At 34.3% G+C, this 21628-nt stretch overlaps 1 protein-coding gene and 1 long non-coding RNA gene across 2 annotated transcripts; one reads left to right on the forward strand and one right to left on the reverse strand.

Annotated features, from left to right (window-relative positions):
• Window positions 1-862: 862 nt before the first annotated feature.
• Window positions 863-1516, forward strand: LOC143592691 (uncharacterized). The gene has a single exon (XM_077072555.1). The coding sequence runs from the start codon at window positions 863-865 to the stop codon at window positions 1514-1516; it is 654 nt and encodes a 217-aa protein (XP_076928670.1).
• A 5720-nt stretch (window positions 1517-7236) lies between these two features.
• On the reverse strand, window positions 7237-8333 carry LOC143592698 (uncharacterized). The gene is made up of 4 exons (XR_013145963.1): window positions 8290-8333; window positions 7938-8093; window positions 7409-7503; window positions 7237-7301 (listed from the first exon to the last, which is right to left on the reverse strand). It is a non-coding gene; the product is annotated as an uncharacterized LOC143592698 (long non-coding RNA).
• Window positions 8334-21628: the final 13295 nt, after the last annotated feature.

Raw genomic sequence — 21628 nt, forward strand, 5'->3', positions numbered from 1 at the left:
GATGCTTTAATGGTGGGAGAATGGTTGGTGAATAATATGCAATCTTTAAGCCGGCTGCTTAGGGTGTTTAAATTAGTGTCTGGGCTGAATATAAATCTAAGCAAAACCACCTTGTTTGGGGTAGGAGTGAACTTTCAAAATGTCAAAGCGATGGCGGATATTTTTCATTGTAAGGCGGGGGAAGTGCCGTTTTTGTATCTTGGAATTAAAGTGGGAGCTAATATGAATAAAATTAATAATTGGCAAAATGTGGTGGATATGTTTGACAAAAGACTAGCATTGTGGAAAGCTTGTACTCTTTCAATGGGCGGTCGAATAACGTTGATTAAGGCTGTTCTCGAATGCCTTCCAAGCTACTACTTCTCCCTTTATCAAGCCCCGGTAAAGATTTTAGAGATCCTTGAGGCTAAAAGAAGGAGATTTCTGTGGGGAGGAAGCGAGGAAAAGAAGAAAACGTGTTGGGTGGCTTGGAAAAGACTAACCTCGGCCAAGGAAGATGGTGGGTTGGGTTTATGCCCTCTTAAAGATTCTAATTTAGCGTTTTTATCAAAATGGTGGTGGCGATTCAAGGTGGAAGAGGATAGCCTTTGGAAAAAGGTTATAATGTCCATTCACCAGACGCCTAGATCGTGGCCGATCATTTCCCACAACAAAAGGTTAAATGGTACATGGGACAAAATTGTCAAGATTGAAAAGTCGTTGGCAACATACCAAGTTTCTTTAACAGATTCTATTAAAGGGCAGGTTGGAAATGGGTCTAAGGTCAGGTTCTGGTTGGATATATGGCTAACGGAAGATTGAAAAATCGGTTCCCTACTTTGTTCTTGTTAGAAGCGAAGAAGTCATGTGTGGTGGCTGATCGATGCATAGTAACGGATGGAAATTACTTGATAAAGTAGAATTGGAAAGGCAGCCTATGTACGGAGTGGCGGTTAATGAACTGATAGAAATTCTTGATTTACTATATTATTTCAGGTTTAAAGGAGGAGAAGACAAGTGGGTTTGGGGTGGTGAGGCACTAGATTCGTTCTCGGTGGCAACAATGAAGAAATTATTATATAGAGTTGATTCACCATGTCCGAACAATATCCTAGATTGGAATAGTTGGGTGCCGATGAAAGTGAACGCGATCGTCTGGCGAGCTATCCAAAACAGCCTTCCCACGTGTGATAATCTGATAAAAAGGAAGATTCTTTTTGGCCCGGATATATGCTGTAATTGTTTAGCGGCGGGGGAGTCGGCGGACCATATATTTGTTTCATGCTACGTTGCGTGTGTGGTGTGGCAAAGAATTGGTAGGTGGTGTAACATTCATACTTCCCAAATCAAAGACGTTCAAGGGCTATTAGTGGCTGTCAATCAAGTTCCAGAGGTGGAGCATAAAAGAAAAATGGTATATTCTATTGTAATGGCTGCTATTTGGTGTTTATGGGAAACCCGAAACAAGTTCATCTTCGAAAATAAGCCGGTAAAGATTGATAAAATGCTTGGAGACATAAATGTTTTGAGTTTCTAATGGATAAAAAATAGGGCGAATAGTTTGAGTCTAGATTGGAATAGATGAAAATCGTTAGTGTTTTAGTTTTTGTTCTTGCTTGTTTGTGGTTCCAGCCCTTGCTACCTTCTTGGTAGGAAGGGTTTTGGTTGATTTAGTTAGGAAAGTTGCTGTTAAAAAAAAATAAATTATTTGATCATGTTTCATATTGATTTTATAATTGAACATGTGTAGGATCAGATCAGATGCCCTTGATTTGCTTTCAGATATAATATTTAAAAAATGAAACGAAAGTAGAAACTAAAGAACCAAGTGGATGCTTCACATTAATTGTACGAAACATGATTTTCATGAATGTTTGTATATTTCTCGTGTAATGATTCTGTACACATGAAAAAGTGTTCTATATGTCCGGGTTATGTGCGATTTTGGTTTGTTTCTTTTTTAGGTTAAGTTTATCTTCGAAACTATGGGTTCATAGTTTTCAGTTTTATAATATAATACTTCATAGAAAATAGTGGTTTTGAATTATGTTTGATAAAATTGTAAAAGGAAAAATTGGAATTGTCACCATACCTCATGCTAGTCAAATAATTAACGAGGTTTTTGATCTCAAGATCGATTACTACGAGTTAGGGCATTATCTTCTTTGGGTTTGAATCGAATTGGAACCCATGACTTGTTTAATAAAATGAGTCGACCTATGGTAGTATGGTGTCATAGATCGAATATTGGCTCAAATCGAACCAAAATTTAAATTTCAGTTGTTGAAAGTAATTAGTTGGTTTAATTTAAGTTTTAAATTTTTCGGTTTCTGCTTTTACATTTGGCTTATGCTCAATTATAGAAATAATTTTAGTTCTACATCTGGGCTTAAAATGTAAAAACAATAAAAAATAATAAAATAAAATCTAAAGCTTTAAGAATAAATTTTTGGTTAATCGCTTAATAACTTATACTTGCATATAGCCCTAATATTTTTGGTTTTACCGGTTGTCATATATTACTTAACAATAGAAAAAATATTTAATTCATGTTTGGTTTTGGCGTTGAAGATGGAACCATGTTTTGGGTTGATTGCAAAGTTTAGTTTGATCATGGAACGAAGTATAACATAAACTGAAGTTCAGTTTGGAGATGGAACAAGGTATAACATAAACATCCAGTATCCGTCAATGAAGGCTTGTCGATAATATATGCTTGGGTAACTTGATTTCCTCAGTGCAGATATATAAATGAATGATTACTGACGGTAGACGGATATTCTCCTAGGGCAGGCGAGCCTTCTCTATTGGTTGACAACTTTTTAATGGTAGGGTGTACACTATCAGTGATGGTTTAGTCGTTTACATAGAGAACCTTTAAGGTATGACGGACTTGGCTACAAGTAACTTAAAGTTAAATCTAATTAACAATAAATTTGAAATTTAATTATACTTCATGGAAAATGCATGGTAGTATGGTACAAATTCGTAAATAAGTAAAAAACTAGAAAATAAAATTAAAATACAATAACTAAAAATAAACTCTCCTAATGATATCTTGTTTTGGTTCTAGTTTTAGCACCGGTCTCATGACTATCTTTTCTCAAGGTAGGTTTTAACACATCTCTTGAGACACATGCACAAATATCTAAAAGAGTGCTGGAAAAACTCTTGCATATATGATACAACTTATTGCTGAAAAGGTCTAATAAGAAGCCAATCATTGTTTATGAACATGATGATGGTGATTCATATAGTCAAGGGGTTTTTCGTAGTCCATGACATAAAACACTTTTGTACTCCCTCAGGTCTACTACAAATGGTTAAGTTGTTTGTAAGTAAACAAAAGCATATATTAGAAAAACTTTTAACAATTACCATCTTCCTCTTGCGTTGCAAGAAGGAGATCCCAATGGTTATAAAGCTTAGAAAATGTTATGGATTCAAATATTGTAAAGAATCAAATGCCATTTGAGAAATTTGAGTGTTAATCCATGTTGGCTGGTTCTGTCATATTACAATCTAGGGATGAGGAAATTCGGACCGAATCGGTGCTGGGACCGAATCGGTACCAAAGTTTTGAGTTTCGGGATTGATACGGTACCTGTATTTCCCCTTTTTTACCTTTAATGCCGGTACCGAACCAAATATTTCAGTACCGGTCAGGATCGGTATTTTCGGTACGGTACTCATCCCTATTATGATCAATACACAAAATCATCATATGTATACACAAATACACACACGTATTGTAGAAACCAAGAAGGGGGTGAATATGCATTTAAGCTTTTTAACTTGTTTAAAGATATTAATCTTGTTTGTAAACTCTTTTATAGTTAAAGTATGAAAGCATGTAAAGAGTTTAAGTGATAGAAATGACAAAATCGATTTATAGAGGTTAAAGCAGATGTTAAATAATCCACTCTACGACCTCTCCCAAATTCTCCAATCGAGTCTCGGTGCGCTAAATGTTTCCCTAAAATGGTAGAGATAACCAATATAATGTTTCACTAATTCAATGTAATGTTCATTTATTTCAACACATTTTGTCAAAGATATTGAATCTTCACAACACTATGTTAAGATGTTGGGTTTGTGGAGGTTTGGGTTTGGTTTGGGTCCGGTTTACTTGAAGACGGATTAAATGGGTTTATAAAGATAGAATATATGGGAGGTTTTGGGGGTCGGCCATATATCTCTTTATTAGGGCCCGTTTATGTTATCTTGTTTTCTAAGCTAGAAACCGGTACCGCTACCAAGAATTTATGATTTTCGGGATCGGTATTTTCGGTACGGTACTCATCCCTATTACGATCAATACACAAAATCATCATATGCATACACAAGAATTTATGATTTTTCAGTACCAGTACCAAGAATTTATGATTTTCAAAATCGGTATTTTCGGTACGGTACTCATCCCTATTACAATCAATACACAAAATCATCATATGCATACACAAATACACACACGTATTGTAGAAACCAAGAAGGGGGTGAATACGCATTTAAGCTTTTTAACTTGTTTAAAGATATTAATCTTGTTTGTAAACTCTTTTATAATTAAAGTATGAAAGCATATAAAGAGTTTAAGTGATAGAAATGACAAAATCGATTTATAGAGGTTAAAGCAGATGTTAAATAATCCACTCTACCTCTCCCCAATTCTTCAATCGAGTCTCGGTGCGCTAAACGTTTCCCTAAAATGGTAGGATAACCAATATATTTTCACTAATTCAGTGCAATGTTCATTTATTTCAACACATTTTGTCAAAGATATTGAATCTTCACAACACTATGTTAAGATGTTGGGCTTGAAGATTGAATAAATGGGTTTATAAAGATAGAAGACATGGGAGGTTTTGGGTCGGCCATATATCTTTTTATTATGGTCCGTTTATCTTATCTTATTCCATAAGCTAGAAACCCTAACTAGTCTTTATATATTGTAATCCTTGTACTTGTAATTCTTAACGAGTGAGATAGTAGCAATAATAAAATACCATGGATGCAGCCCGTGAACGTAGGTCAGTCTATACCGAACCACGTAAATCTCGCGTGTTCATCTTCGTTTATTTTTCTCTTGCAGTATTATTCGTGTTTGTGTGTCCTAGATCCTAACATAAGATGGTGTTAAAACTCTCGAGAACCAAATACCATTATATCAAGATAGTATTCCCTATCACATCATCAATAAATGATGAACAACTCAAGAACAAATCACCAGAACCGCACTAGTACACAGTAAAACAAGAATGAATAAGTGGTGTTTGAACTTGTTCTTTTTTGGTCTTCTTATTGATCTCTTTTCTTCAAATTGATTCTAAATATGAGGATCTTAAAGAGAGACATATTAAATGTGTAAATATAAAAGTTTAGAGCAAGAAGGGGTAAAGAAAAAAGGTTGCAAACGCTTCAATTTATAGGCACAACAACTCAACATCCGAACTAGTGGCTAAACCATCCACGGTCTCTGGCGGTCGGTCTATCGTCCGTAGACGCCCGGTCCACCATATTTTGGTGGTTGTGTTATGAACGTTGTGCTTAGTCTTGTCCACTTTTCCAATCCTTTTTCTAGGAATTAGGACTTCTTTCTAAGCCAACAAGATAACTAAATAATCCTAGTTCTTTTCCAAAGTTTTATAACCATGGAGGTGTTTGGTACAGAGAATGGAATTGTAGAGAAATGGAATAGAGAAACGGAATTGCAGAGAAAGGGAATTGGTCTGGAGAATGAGAATTGACTGTTCTGTTTGGTAGTACAGAGATTTCAGTAGAGAAATATAGCTGAGAATCATTTCTCTTGTTTGGTACATAGAAAATAAACAGAGAATTTATATCAACTTTATCATTAGCACAAGTATTTTTTTCATAACAAATATTTATTAAAAAATAAAAAATATATAAAAAGATGCATAAATTCCAACCAAAATATGCATTGATCAAACCAATTCACATACAAAACATAGTTTTTAAGCAAAAAACATCAACCATAGTTAAAACCAATTCACATACAAAACATACTTCAACCATACATAACTATCCCGTTGAACCATCGGTATACAACTCGACCATCTCAATTTTCTCTTCTATTGTCAACGCAAGAAAAGAACGTCCTAGATCCACATCTTTACCAATCAAATGAGCTGCTTTGAACCGTTTTTTCGTAGTGATACCTGGTAAAGCTTTCAACTCATCACTAACCTTTTCATAGATTTCACGAGCCTCCATACCTTCTTTGCTAAGTTGTTTACCCATCATCTCCCCAAATCGAAGCAAAACTTCCTTGATATCTTTGCAAGACTCTCGATATATCTCATCTGCATCCGTGCTTCTACCTCCTTACCGAATATGGTACACAATTTGTCATAGAAAGGAAATGACTTGTCACGAAAATTCAAAGCACCTTTGTGAGACTACAAGACAATTACAAATAAATTAGACTAAAATTTTAAAATCTAAAAAATATATTTTTTAGAATATACCTTCACGTATTCATTCCAAACACTTACGTTTTGAGGAGTTTCTTTGACGAGCACTTTCCCCCTCTGATCTGTAACTAGGAACCACATCTACAACAAACTGCTGGACATTACGCCCCGGTCTTTGTAGGTAAAAATCAGATGGTACACTGCTTCCAGCGGGATTAGGTTTATGCATCACAAGATCTTCGTCTCCAATCAAACCTTGTACATCCGTAAACAGCTCACACACATCCAAACCTGCTATCAGACATACAAGTTTAAAGCAATTCAATAAAGAAATTATTTCACGATGCAAATATAGCCAAGGGTAATAGCACATTCACAACTCACCCATCCGCCGCTTTAGGTTTTGCCTTTATTTGGCTAGTCTTTCTTTCGAGTTGCTGCCAGAATCACTTGCAAGGTCATACTCCTAAAACAGAATAATCAATATATCAAGATTAACTATATCCACAAGACTCTAAGCTAAAAGTTCAAAAAAATACAGTACCTGTCCTCTGGAAGCCAAAAGAGCCCCATGTCCCAACACTTTAGAGAGTTCAAAGCTGTCAATAAAAAATGTCAGATCAATAGCTGAAACAGAGCAAAAAATGGGCGTACGTAAGGGACCAAGAAAAACCTCTGGAATGAATTGCTAGCACTTATTTTGGGGAGAGATGTTGGCCAAAAAACAACCTCTTCAACAGAACAGTTTATGCAAGCCTCCTTCATCTTTGTCTCAACAAGATTAAAGAGATCAGTCATAGATAAATGCTTGAAACATCCAGCAATTGCTCCAATGGCATGAGCCGCCGCAACTCTGGTATCCTAGTTTTTGCTATGAAGATATTGTGATACCTGAAAAATGCATTAAGCAATAATCAAACCAATTTGAATGCACAACCGCCATAATATGTCCCAAACTAAAAAACAATACTAAAATAAATCAATGCAGTAATACATACCTTACGTAGCAAAGAGCTTAAATCTTGAGGATGTAATTTTGCAATCTCCCCTATCTGGCGACCTGCAGTGAATCGTGTGGCTTGTGTCGAGCCAGCTTAACAACGGTCAAGAAATACAAGCAGCCAGCATGAACATGAAAAAGTACACATTTTCACTCTACCTTATTTCAAGCTAATATTAACCTAACTCTAGATTAAGCTGCTTCTCTCATACCAAATCCAAATTGTGGCATTCAAGTTCCAACCGTTAATTATGTCAATCTGCTGCATCAGATAGTATCACCACTCTAAATCCATCTAAACTATATATATTAATGATTTTTCAACTAAACTCCCATATTGCATGATTAGGCATACATGCATGGCACCTAATCACTTTTTAAACAATTCAAAGGCAAGTCGGTTATGAAACCAAACTATAAACTTATTGCTAAAAATCATCCGTTTTCCCACAAAATATGCATTTACAATATAATAATGATAATAACAACAATAAGCCTAGAAAAGAAAGATTGCAATAAAAAGATACTCTCGAGTAAATTCAGCAACCGTTGGAGGCGAGAAGATTGTTGCTGTGCCATATCTCTTAATAATTATACCACTTACAACATTTCTCATTCTACCAAAAACAATAATCTTTCACAATCCTGTCAAATGATTTCATTCCTCTCACCAACACACAATCCTACACCAACCAAAAATTATAAAAAAAATATACAAATCAACATCCAAACCTAAATAATAATAATAATAAATACATTCCAATCGAATTACACTAGCAATACACAGCATATCCAATAACTATTAACAATTTCGTTATTATAACGATTGAATCGTTAGCAGTGATGGTAATATACAGAAATAAGAGAAATTGAACGTACCTTAGGGTTTTTTCGTGAATGGAATTTAGAAACCTAATAATAATTAATAATAATAATAATATTAAGTGTGAAGCATTCGATTCAATTGACGGTTATCGGCGTGGTGACGTGGCGGATGTGTGTTACGGTGATGGTGTGTGTGTGTGTGTGTGTGTGTTGTACGGTGAAGATGAAGAACGAATGAGGGTTTCGGGTTATTATTATTATGATGATGATAACTGAGATCGGTTCTTGGATTGGAGATGATTTGTGGGTGATTACAGGCTGCAAGTCGATTGAGCATGGAGAGGCGTGAGAGAGTGAGGCTGAGAAATGAAACCTGGAAATCCAATTCTCCGCTTTTTGTAGAGAAACAAAATCAGAGAAATGTAAATGGTTTATTTCCATTTCTCACCTCTTTCTTTCATAAACAAACAAGAGAATTCTTTCCAATTCCATTTATCACCCATCAATTCCCTCTACCAAACACCCCCTTAATTTTTTTAGGTGTAGCATCTTGTATGTTAGATATCTGAGCGTGTTCTACCCATTTATGTCAAAGCTAAATCTCTTTATCAAGATATGTTTATTTACTTCTAGAAAACTCAAGATTTGCTTTCTTTTGAAATTCAAATATTTAAGTAATTTAAATATTTAATTAGATATTTTAAAACTTTGACCAAGATATAAAAAAATCTGTTGCATTTTGATAAATCTTATTTTATAAAAGTTACAAAACACGCATCGGCAAATTGTTATGCATATAGTCATTGAGCAACAACATATTCGAACATCTTCAAATTTTACAAATCTTACAAATAAATTACATTAGGTTTTCAAATATGACAAATCACACAAAATTAAATTAAAAGGCCCAACCAACCCAGAAAAGCCTAGCCTGGATGACGATCTATCAGAAACCTTTCCCTTGATTACTAGCAGAATCGTGAAGGATTACCAACGGAAACATGGGCCCACATCGACAATCGTATGAAAAGATAAGGCAGGAAATAATTATATTAAAAATCTAATCCCATATTTTTACCGACAAATCGGCATGGGACTTTCCGTCGGTAATACTCCCCCACCAAACTGACAATATTTTGAAATAAGTCGATGTTTTTAAAACATAGAAAACCAGTCAGTAACAATATATTGAAAGAGCCTATGAGTCTTCTTCCATCGAAGACACTCATTTGTTTGGTATTGATGCATAAATGGCAACTGTGAGAACTCATTAACAATGTTGATTTTAATGTCAATTTGGCATTTAAAGTTGGATGAATTTACTAAATAATAAAGTGGAATCATAATGAATATCGATACGAGGTAGGAGGTGTGAGGTGCACATATGTCGGTCATTAGATACCAATAATCATTGGTACCTAGTCTTCAATAGTAAACTAATCCTCAATAGAACTATGATTAGCAACTTGGTCCATCAAAGGCAACTGCCATCATTAACAACCAAGAGAGACAAGAACTACTGTCTATAGTAGTTGTTCAGCAACATCAACTTGGCCAATCATCGGTTACACAATCATCAACACTAATTAAGTTGCTGTTGGATTTCGTGTTGAAGATTTCACTATTGATTCAACCGGATAACTGCCAACGCTTTTTACCCAACATACTCTTTCACTAGGTGTTGTTTCAGCATGACAATATGGTGGTTCTCCAACTACAAACATGAGTCTTTGGTCATTTATTGAACACATTTTTATAACATTAGCACATGTTCTTGTTTTCTCTTTAAATTATCCGAATAAAGATTTACAAAGTACAACCAAAATCCTATGAGGTGAAACTGATCTGTACGCAATTCAAAGAAGACAATTACAAACTATAAAACCTGCATATAGTGAACTCATGGTATCTTAATTTAAGAGATTAAACGTAAAAAGGCTAACAAAAGCTGGATTTGAACACAAGACCTTTAACATGAATTCAAAACACTTACCACTAATACTTATAACTATCAACACTCATATTTAAGCTTTGCCATATTCCCTCAAAGCACATTCTCAATTCATTACTGTTATAACTAAACTAATCTCATTAAAGTGTACAATAGAGCAAATACAAATTGAGAAGCAATTTATTATACAGAAAAAAAATCCAAAGTATTATTTGATATGCACAATGCGGAACTAACACTTAGGATAATAATCATCATACACGTAATAAGTTTGCCTATTACCATCTAGCAAATCATTTTTTGAGGCCCCTAAGAATCAGCCCACCTTATGTTCCGCCTCAGATTTGGGACCGATGTTTTCTTGATATTTATAACAATCTTTCTAACTTGATAGAGTTGATACTTGATACTGAAAACATTATATATAATAACTAGAAAAATTTGCCAAAAAAAAACCATATATTATTTACAAAACAAAATGTCACGCCTATTAAATAAGCCTAACTATACAGTTTCATCAATTGAATTTGGTTTCTTCTAAAATGAAATTTCCTAGGGAATAGCATTAGGGCCGATGAACCACTTGCCATATGAGAGGCGGGAGTTCAACATCGCAACATCTCAAATGGGTGGGCTATATCAAAATTTTGGTGTTTTAGGCTTGGATTTAAGTGAGTAGTGTCATCTAAACAAACAAGCCATTAACTCTAATAATGATCCTTCTGGACAACAACAAACTGTTGTGCTCGTGCCACTATCAGAATCAGTAACATATTTTTTAATTCAGCCGTGGATATAACCCGATTAAGGGTACCATGCCAAAACTTTGATGTTAATAATTTTGTTGAATAAAGAGATAGTGATACAATTGGCTAATTATGATTATCTCGGAAACTGTGTTGATTAAGGGTAAGATATATACAAATTACATTTTACAAGTGTTGCGGATGTTTATATATGGCTATAGCATGCATCAGAGCTTTTAACTGTAACCATCAGATAAGTGATATGATTATGAACCTCAGAAGAAGAAGGTGTCCAGTTGGAAGGACATTGAATACCACCACACAGGATTGAAATACAGATCAATGAAAGATAGAAATAACACTCAAAATGATGTTAGATAGACACAGAAAGTCGAATTAGTCACTGATATCATCAACCAGTGGCCATAGCACATTCGCGAGTGATCGAAAACTAAAAAGTATCAAGATTAAATTCTTTTATTTAATCCATCTATGTATGTTCTAAAGACATAGTATACCAACATATGGAAACCAAAAGCAGCTACAAGCACACCAATTGTTCATCACATCAAGCCAAATCAATGCTCAACCACACACAACTAAAATCAAAACAATCAACATACAAATTAACCATCACCTGACAAAACAGATTGCACCTCAAACTGCCCAAAGACAAAACACTTCAAACCACTACAAAACGTTACAAAAATTACATATACCTGAAGGTGTTCGACGAAATGCCACTTCCAAAAAAGAAAAGAAAAAGAACTTGATCCCATGCCCCAATGGATTCAAATTCACTTATTATTATTATTATATCCAATTTCTTATTAATTTAGGGAAAACATAAATAAATACCTCACAATACCATTAACCATTCAAACTCGTTTCCAAACCACAAACATTTTTATTGAAATTATTACTCTAGGCGAACGACGAAACTCAGGAATCCGAGATCTCCACCTTATCATTCTTATCATTCTTCACAACCCGTCGCTGATGCACAAATTTGGAGAAATTAACAGACAGGTTCGAATAAACCGAACTCACCTTTCAGATATTACCATTAATCTCCTGAATCAAAGCAACATTCTTCACCAAGTTATCGGGTATCTTCGACTGGTGATTCTCGTTCACTTGTTGAATCAATAACCTGTTCTGATCCAACGCTGACTGAGCCTCCTTGAAACCCTTGTTCAACGTCTCCCATGCCTCCACGTCACACTCCTCATCACCGTCGATGTCGTTCTCCGTTCCGGCCAGCCACCGCTTCGCCGTCGTGGTTTTGTCACCGGAAGTTTTTGTATAATTCGCCTCCTCGACCGCCGATGAGGAATCCATGTTCTCGACAACAACAACACACGGTTTGTTTTTGTTTATTGTCAACGAGAAAAAAACAAGCGACTGTGTCGAAAGGCGGCATATTTTAATGTTTTTGTGCACTTTCTGGTAGAGTGACGGGTGGGTGTGGTTTGTGAGGTGACGGTGAGTTTGGGCCGTTGGATTGAGACACGTGGACGTGTGGGATTTTGTTGTGAGGTGATGAAATGACGGCTGGTGAGTTTAAAGGTTGAAAAGTAGAATGGATCTTAAATGGTGCTGTGATTGGGTCACGTATACGGAAAGGGAAAAATATCTTGGTGGGTATAATTTATTTAAATGGTCCTTGGACTTTTGGAAACTCACTTTTCGAACTTTAATTATATGTGAGTGAAGTACAATTGTATGGTGATTTGTTACTTTAATCATTCTTGAAAAAGGTAACTATTTAATAGAGAAAAGTTACAAGAAGATAATGTTGAAAAGAATTGTTGTTGTTGACTTCTTGTAGTATTTATTTATTAAAGTGATAATCTTGTTCTTTGGATCAGGTAAATATTTTATAGGGTTGTATTATTCTTTAAATAACAACAAAAATAAGAAGTATGAAAGCCTATAATTAATTGACATGTGTTAAGTAGAGACCGAAAAAGAATGATATAAAAGTAATAGTATTATAGTACATATTTTCTCTCAACTTGAAAGTAATAGTTAATTGACATGTGTTGACATGCCTTTCTATCTGTCAATGTGTTTTTTTCGTCATTGTGTCTTTCAACTGATCGTTGTGTTTTTATTAAATTCTAATAACATTATTGTGTAATAATATGTAAATATAATGAAAAATACCAACAAATTATCTAATACATAAAACACAATGATGAATACATATTACACAATAACCTGAAACGTAAAATACAATAATGAATACATATAACACAATGATCTGAAACGTAAGACACAATGGTAAATACATATAATACAATGACTTGAACGTAATACACAATGAACATAATATTATTTTTCTCAACTTAAGTGAATGTTTAGCAAAATGACTAAAACACAATGATAAGTAGAAAGACAAATGCTAAACATAAAAACACAATGATGAACCAAAAGACACAATGATATAATATTTGTTTTAATATTTATCTTTAATATGAGTACAAATTAAAAAACACAATAACTAAAATCTATAACACAATGTTTAAAAAAACTCAATTAAAACACAATGAAGGGCCAAATAACACAATATAAAAAAACCCAATACTTTTTTTTATTTTTATATAGCAATATGATATTCATATTAAAGATAAAAAAACGCTTGTTATTTTGGTAAAAAATTTTTCTAAAAAATGGCATATGAAAATTTTATATACGTTTTAAAATGATGGAGTAATTGACATGTGCCTTACATGTGGAGAGAGAAAGTAATCATAAGTGGGGTTATTACCTTAATACCCTTCTCATCAATTTTTATTATTAAATTAATCTTGACCATCCAAATCTAAGATCAATAGATTAGATTGATTCTTACTCTTCTCATTTTGTTGTACTTTGTAACTTAAGTTTTTAACTTTACCCATGTTTTATATAAGTTTGTAAGAGCAACTTAAATTAAAGTAATATGAAAAGCTTTATTAACGTGTCAAGTTTTATTGTTTCAATTTAAATGTTTTGTTTCTAATTTATAGGATTTTATTCTTATAATGTTTAAATAAGTTGATTCTATAACAGAGTATAGTGGAACAATCGTTAAGTTCAGTCATGTATTATTGTTGTGTATGTCTCTATTCTTTTCATCCGTGTTTTGTTTAGTCATTATCATGACAGAAGACGAAAATGTTTTAATACAGAAGTTTCATAAACAGAGTTTGGTTGGTGGAAAATACAGACTGAAACACTACTTTGTCAAAAAGAGTTGGATGTAGCGCTAGAGAATGAGAAACATAAAAGATATCTGAGACAGATTGCATAAAGTTAGACAAGAAGGCTAGGACAATAATTACTCTATCATTGTCGGTTATCGCATTGCGGAAAAAACGTCGGGAAGCCGGACTCAATATGTATAAAAATTTTCATAAACAAAAGGGACGGACACGAACAAATAAATTTATACTACGTATAAAATTTTCAGCCGAAAATAATATGCCAAGACACAATGCTTGTATGACCGATGCACGCACAATCCAACAGGAGTGATGAGAATATGAGAGTCGTCCGATATAGTAACTAGCTTCGACATGCTGGATCCAGTTGTAACTTGTAAGCTAGAAAATGACGGTCCGTTAGTTTAAATGTTGAAAAGTCGTATGGATCTTAAATGGTCCTGTGATTGGGTCACGTGTACCGAAAAGTGAAAAATATCTAAAGATAAATTTATTAAAATGGTACTTCTAGTTTTGCAAACTCACCTTTCTTAACTTATAATTTATGTATGAGTTAAGAACAATCTTTGGTCATTCCTTTCCAAGATAAGTATTTAGTAGAGGAAATTTACAGAAAGATGATGTTTAAAAAATTATAGTTATTACAATAATTTTTTTATAAAATGATAATCTTGCTTTTTGGATCATTTAGTACATGTTTTTGTTATTTTAACTTAAATTAAGGGAGAGGAATTGCACGTGTGTATGACTTCTAGCTCGGGTTCTGACTAAGAGGTGTGTGAGAAAGACAAGCAAACAAGAAGTTTATCAGAGAACTTCCAACTCGTTCTCTAAAAGTATATGAGTGAGTTTTGTAAATTATATGACATGGTTATTAATGGTTATGAGTAGAGTAGGAAAAAAAATGTTATGTGTGAAAGTTAAATTTGGATTTCCATTATCACACTATATAATTTTTTAATATTTTCTGAAAGTGGTTGTAAATAAGAAGAGTAAACAAAGATAATTATAAAGGTATATAAAAGTATTTTTAATTGAAAAAGAGAGAAAGATATTATCTTTTAGGTGTATTGGTTTTTATTAATCTCAACTATCATCTTATGATCGTTGGCGGTCCCAACTAACGAGTTGGCTGCTGAGTCACATCTTTTAACGTATTTTTTCCTAACGGTCCGCAACTAACAAAATCATAACATCGTTAGTTGTAGGTCGCCGGAAAAACGCTTTTGGCAAGAAAATTCTCATTTTTGGTCGGAAAACTCATCCTGATCACCACCACCACCACCACCAACTAACTCACCACCAACCAACCACCACCACTTGAGCACCACTAACCGATTTCAACGATGGTTCTAGGGTTCCGGTGACCTGAATAATTGGAGGGTGTTACTAGAAAAAGGTTCCTAATGGTCCGATCTAAGGTTACAAAATTTTTGAGATGAAAACATCTGAAAAAAAAAGTGAGTTTTCCAGCCAAAAACATTTTCTCGATAAACTTCAACTAACGATGTTAAAATTCTGTTAGTCGTGGACCGTTATGAACAAATATGATAAAATGTGGGATTTCTATCAGCTAATTCGTTTCGTTAGTTGAGACTGCCAATGACCAAGAAGATAGCTGAGATTAATAAAAACCAATACACCTATATTTTATTGTAATTACATGGATATAGTAGGCAATTGGTTGGAAATGCTCTCTGTTTGTCAGTTTATGGGAGACTAGGAGGTGGCAATTATCTCACAATGTGTTAAAATAATATAAATGAAAAGGTTGTGTGTTGTGAAGGGGCTTTACCGTCTCTTCACGTCATCATCATGTAGGGAACGAGGTTGTGTGTTTTGTAGCCCCTCTCCATAAAGCCTCGTTGTGTTTAGAGCCCCTTTACCATGTTATACATGTGTGTGAGAGAGAAAGAGAGAAAAACACATGGCCCCACCACAAATCCTCTATGCTGCCCGTCTTCAACTTACCAGATCTATGCCGCCCTCTAGGTTGCCCGACATGGTGTTGGGGAGGGCAAAGCCCCTTACACCGCCCTCCAGGACGCCGCCAACAAATGGTCTAATGGTTGAAATACTTCTTTAATTTAAGTATTTTTTTTTCTAACGGCTAATTTGGAATATTGATGGTTCACTGTGATATAGATGTCGTGCTTTAATCAAAAACAAGTATTTATGAAGCTTAAATACCTATAACTAGTACGGGTAAGTAAGGTCGTCTCCACAGGGAATCAGTGGAAAGTGCAAGTAAAGTTCATAATTATTAATTATTATATTAAGTGGACAAACGATGTCAAGCGATTTATAAAAAAGATGATTTAGTAAAACACGATTAATTTAAGTGAACTGTAAACAATAATGAGAAAACGATTCACTTCAGGTTCAGGCAATGTGATAACCAACTAATCACAGATTCATAAGATTAATTGCGCAGTAATTACTAAACCTAACAGTTAGGTTGTGAGGACAAACGATACCCTAACCGAATTGTTGACACAACTGAACCCCGGTTCACCCAATTACCAGTTTAATGTATGAAAATCAATTGTAAGCAATGACTAATGATTATTGGTTCAATGACATAAGTGTAAACCCTACATGTGATGAACACAACCAGATAAGTGATGCAAAGTTTGATAATCAAAAACATAAACTGTTTAAACACTCAATTCTAATGTAAAACAAGATTAAAACATTCAATCAAGTTCATAGTCATTCAAAACATAGAATTTGATCAAAGTTAGTTTACACAAAACCCTAGCCTAAAGTGAACACAATGGTTTAGCCTTGCCTCATGAAGATAGCAGCTTCAAATCTTGATTCGGTTGAAGGAAACATGATTAGAGAGGTGATTGGGATGATTAGGGAGGTCCAAAATCAGCCTTAGAAACCCCAAAAACGGCTAGGAAAAAGTCTCCCTCAAAACCCTAAAACATATGGCTTTTATAGTGAAATTTTCGGGCTTTTTCGCATCAGGCTGTCACTTGGCGTATGATACGCCAAGTCTGCTGTACGGTACGCTAACTCTGACAAAGCTATACTCCAAACTTTCTGCCATACGCTGATTTTGGCGTATGGTACGCCAACTCTGATTTGACCAAATTTCATCTATCTCCCTTGTATTGCACTCACATTCCTTCGGTCCATCTTCCAAAACACATATTTAAGCTCCTGATTAGTTCCTTTAAGCTCCAAGCACCTACAATCATAAAACCAATCAAAGTAACTGTGTTCAATACATATAAATAAGTAAAACACACGATATTAAACAGTATAAACACATTCTTTTACCCACACATCACACTGGCTCACCAACTCATCTTTATTCCTACAGTAGCAGAGACCATCCTTACGAAAAAACCAATGATAAATGAAAAATCCTTTGGCTCAGTCAAAAAACTCATATTTTTGGTCACATGTTAAACTTGAGCCAAAGACCTCGATCTCCTTTTTCTTTATTTTATCTAACTTTTTTAAAGTAAAGTATTTAGAATGCAGGTGTGATTTCAAAATATTGTGTGTATATCAGTCCGGCTGTAAGCCTATAAATCTATAATAAACAATCAAAAGTCAAAATTTCTTATTGAAATATAAGAGCATTTTCTGCCGCTCCTTAAAAAAAGTGTGAGAGAGGTATGCAATTTGAGGACAACTAAAACACAACTAAAAGAGAAATGCCATTTGAGGACGAGAGGTATGCCACAAATAAGTTTAGTGACCACCAATCATACTTATCATCATAATTAGTACACACTTATTCAATTTTCACACCATTGTTGTGTTCATTGCTTTTAATAAATAAAGTACACTTTTCCTTTCAAACAAAAATAATCTTTTATGGTAGGAGGCTAAGAGCTTTGCTAGTGACTCATCAAGGCTTTCAAGCTCCTTAAGAAGATTGCAAATTATAGTGAACTTTATTATCATTCATAAAAATCTCATAAATTTACTTGAGATGTGGTACGAATTCAACATTTTCTATTCAAGCTTATTAGGTATCATAGATGTGGGAAACCAAGCACTAGACGAGTTCTTAAACTTATGAAATTAAAATCACCAAGAAAATAACAAAGAGGTTTAATTTTTCAATTCAATATTAATTAAAAAACTATGAAATCACAAACAAATCATGGGTTGATGTCGATTATGGATAAAAATTATCATTTAAAACTATAAAATTCTCAATATTGGTTGAGGTTGACTCAATCGTGACGATTACCGGAATAGTCAATAACACTTGATACACACTTACCACATTAGGGAAAAAACCATGTTGCACCACATTGGTTAAAGCATCCAAAGGTGTGACAATATTACTAGATAAAAATGTCTCAAATAACTTCAACTCCAAATAAAGCTCCTCGGCATCAACATGACTTAAGTTTTGTTTCATCAAGCGTCTTCAACTTTTTAAGAAACAAAAAATCAAATAGTTTTTCGTATTGTTCAAATCTTGTTTCAAGAGAAGCAATCGCTTTGTCAACAATACATATAAAGTAATTGACTTTAAAGTTCTCATCGTGTGAAAATAAGACTTCTTGCTCATGAGACTCGTCAAATTGTTTTTCCTAATAATCGGACACTTTTGAGAGAATACCGGATGAACACCCGTTTCAATGGCAATTTTTGTAGCTTCATCAATAGCATTAGAGAAGCCCACTTCTCTATAATTCTTGAAGAATTTAATCAATTTTTACACTTGTTTAATAGCAACATCGAGAATCATATTCTTGGATTGCAATCTTTTGCTCACGTAATTCACCATTGATAATTTTTCATACCAGATGACAGTTGCTATATAAAATTCAAACTCACAAACTTCATTCTTTGATAGTGAACGAGCATCGCTTTGAGTTTTAGTATCGGTATCGGTATCGATGTCCCTAACTTCAAGCAAAGCTTCTCTTACATCCATAAGTTGGAATCTAATCAGTTTAACACTATCCACACGACTTTTCCAACAAGTGGGACACATTGACTTAAGAGTCAATCATTCAACATTGTCTTTTAGAATCGCCCACCTCTTAGTAGAATTAGCAAAAACGGAATAAATCCGTTGTATGACACCAAAGGATTCTCAAGATTTAGTGCAAGTATTAGCCATGTCACATAATACAAGGTTAAGACTATGACTATGACAACCACATGTGGCATAAAAAGCTCTAGGATTTATATCTAAGAATCTCTTTTGAACTCATTGATGTTTTCCTTTTATGTTTGATCCATTATCATAGCTTTGACCACACATATTATGGACATCAAGACCAAAAGACTTTAATTCTTCACGTGTAACATCAAAAAGTCCCTTACCGGTGGTATCATCAACAACTAAAAAACCTAGAAAAGATTCCTCAACAGTAATCGTATTAGAGTTTAAATTGACATCGAAATACCTCACAATTATCGACATTTGTTCTTGGTGACTTATATCAGGAGTGCAATCGAGGATGATAGAATAATACTTTGCTTGCTTTATCTTCTCGATGATTTATGATCTAATCCGATGTGCTAGCAAACCTATTAATCCGTTTTGGATGTTGTGCCCAAGATAATGTACGTTTAGTTCATCATTCATAATATGTCATACATGTTATTTTATAATTGGATCAAACTCTTCCAACATCTCAATCAATCCTAAAAAGTTTTCATTACTTTTTGGATACAACTTCTTGTAGGATCCCCGAAATGCTAAACCATTTTTAGCAAGAATTTTCACAAGTGCAAGAATCCTAAAAATAACTTCTCTCCAATAATCTCTTTCTTTCTTGAATTGCTCATATGCTACTTTGCCAATTGTTTCTTTACATTTCAACCTCTTACGCATTTCAAACCATTGTTTCATATTCTTCAAATGTTCAATACTAGACTCATGATTTTTAAGTCTAATGGAAGAGTGTTTCCAATTCGCAAAACCATCGCTATCCAACCCACCTTTCGGTTACCCTTTTCTAAAAAGTCTACAACAAAAACAAAATAGCTTGTCAACGTCTTTCGAATACACTAGCCATACTCTATCGCAAGTCTCCCCATTAGATAGACGTCTTGTATACATGCTTGAAGAAAAACGTCTTCCAATTGAATTCACTGGACCCTTATGAATAGTCAAATCTCATTTTGGACATTTCTCAACCAAGATATTGATAATGTAAGGATTAAGGGTATCCCAATTTCTAGGATCAAAAATATTAATATTTGTATTATATTACCTTCATCCAAATTAACACTTTTCATATTAACATCAACATCATCTTCATCCAAATCAACATCATCTTTATCCACATGTACATCCAAATCAATATCATCTTTATCCACTTGAATATCCACATCAATATCGTCTTCATCCACATGAACATCCGCATCAATATCATCTTCATCCACAGTGACATTACCATCAACATTTGCTTCAACATTAATCACATTATCTTTATCAACATAAACACATTCTTGTTCTTCTTTACCGCTTGAAGTTTGAGGTTGTTTTCGAAAAAAATCAAATATATCCCTAGCTTGAGACTTTGTTAATTCTTCCGCACGTTTCCTTTTTTTAAGTTTTTGACTACCCGATAGGTACTTGTATTTAGGAGATATTTTTTCTGAAAAATATATATAGATATGAATTAGTAAAATATATAATCACATAATCATATAATCTAATCTAAACCAACTAAAGGAAATTGCTTGAGTGCTATTGTGCTAGATATATATTAGTAAAATATAAATAGGCATTTTATCTTGTTACTCTTATTCAATAAATTTATAACGATATAATATTCATATAATCTAAAATCTAAATTCTAACAAGTTACAAGTAACAAACCTCAACTCAATAGGACAATAACTCCTTGCAGGCTTGCAGCGTCGGACTGTCGGAGCCTCTAAGAGTCGGACTGTCGGAGCCTCGGAGGGATCCAAGAGACCAAAGACTGAAAGAAGCCGGCGTAGCGGCGCTGTGGCTGTCCGGAGTGGATTGTGGATGCCGACGGAGTGGTCACGGCGGTGGTTTAGTGGTTTCAAGCTTTCTGATGATCGTCATACGTTAACGTCATGCCTCTTGGTCTCCTAATTCATAACCTCGTAAACAAAATCTAAAAATTGTAAATGGTTTATCGGCTTCATATTTGGGCAATTGTAATTGGGCCTTTTTAAAAAAAAGCTGAAATACAATTTATATATATATTTTTTAAAAATTTGTTGGGCCTACCGCGCAGTCGAGCCTAGGTCCCTTCGACCACTCTGCCCTGGTCAATGGCCGGCCATGCAATCGTTCATTATAAAACGAGCAAATACATGTTTGGCGATGGCGAAATATTTATTCAATCAATCCTTTAATGGAGTTAGCGGGAGGTCAGTCGACTCAAGTGTTTGTCGATTGAGTTGATGGCATGAATTCGATTAGTGGCAGAAGAATTTGGACGGCTTCGATGCCTTGTTGAAAGTGGAACAATATTGAATCAACTGATTTAACGTTGGAGGGGGGGGGGGTTACA

This window comes from Bidens hawaiensis, unplaced genomic scaffold (assembly GCF_021521415.1).
Source record: "Bidens hawaiensis isolate Kalapana, Puna unplaced genomic scaffold, B.hawaiensis_p1.1 tig00041156_1, whole genome shotgun sequence".
Taxonomy (NCBI): domain Eukaryota; kingdom Viridiplantae; phylum Streptophyta; class Magnoliopsida; order Asterales; family Asteraceae; genus Bidens; species Bidens hawaiensis.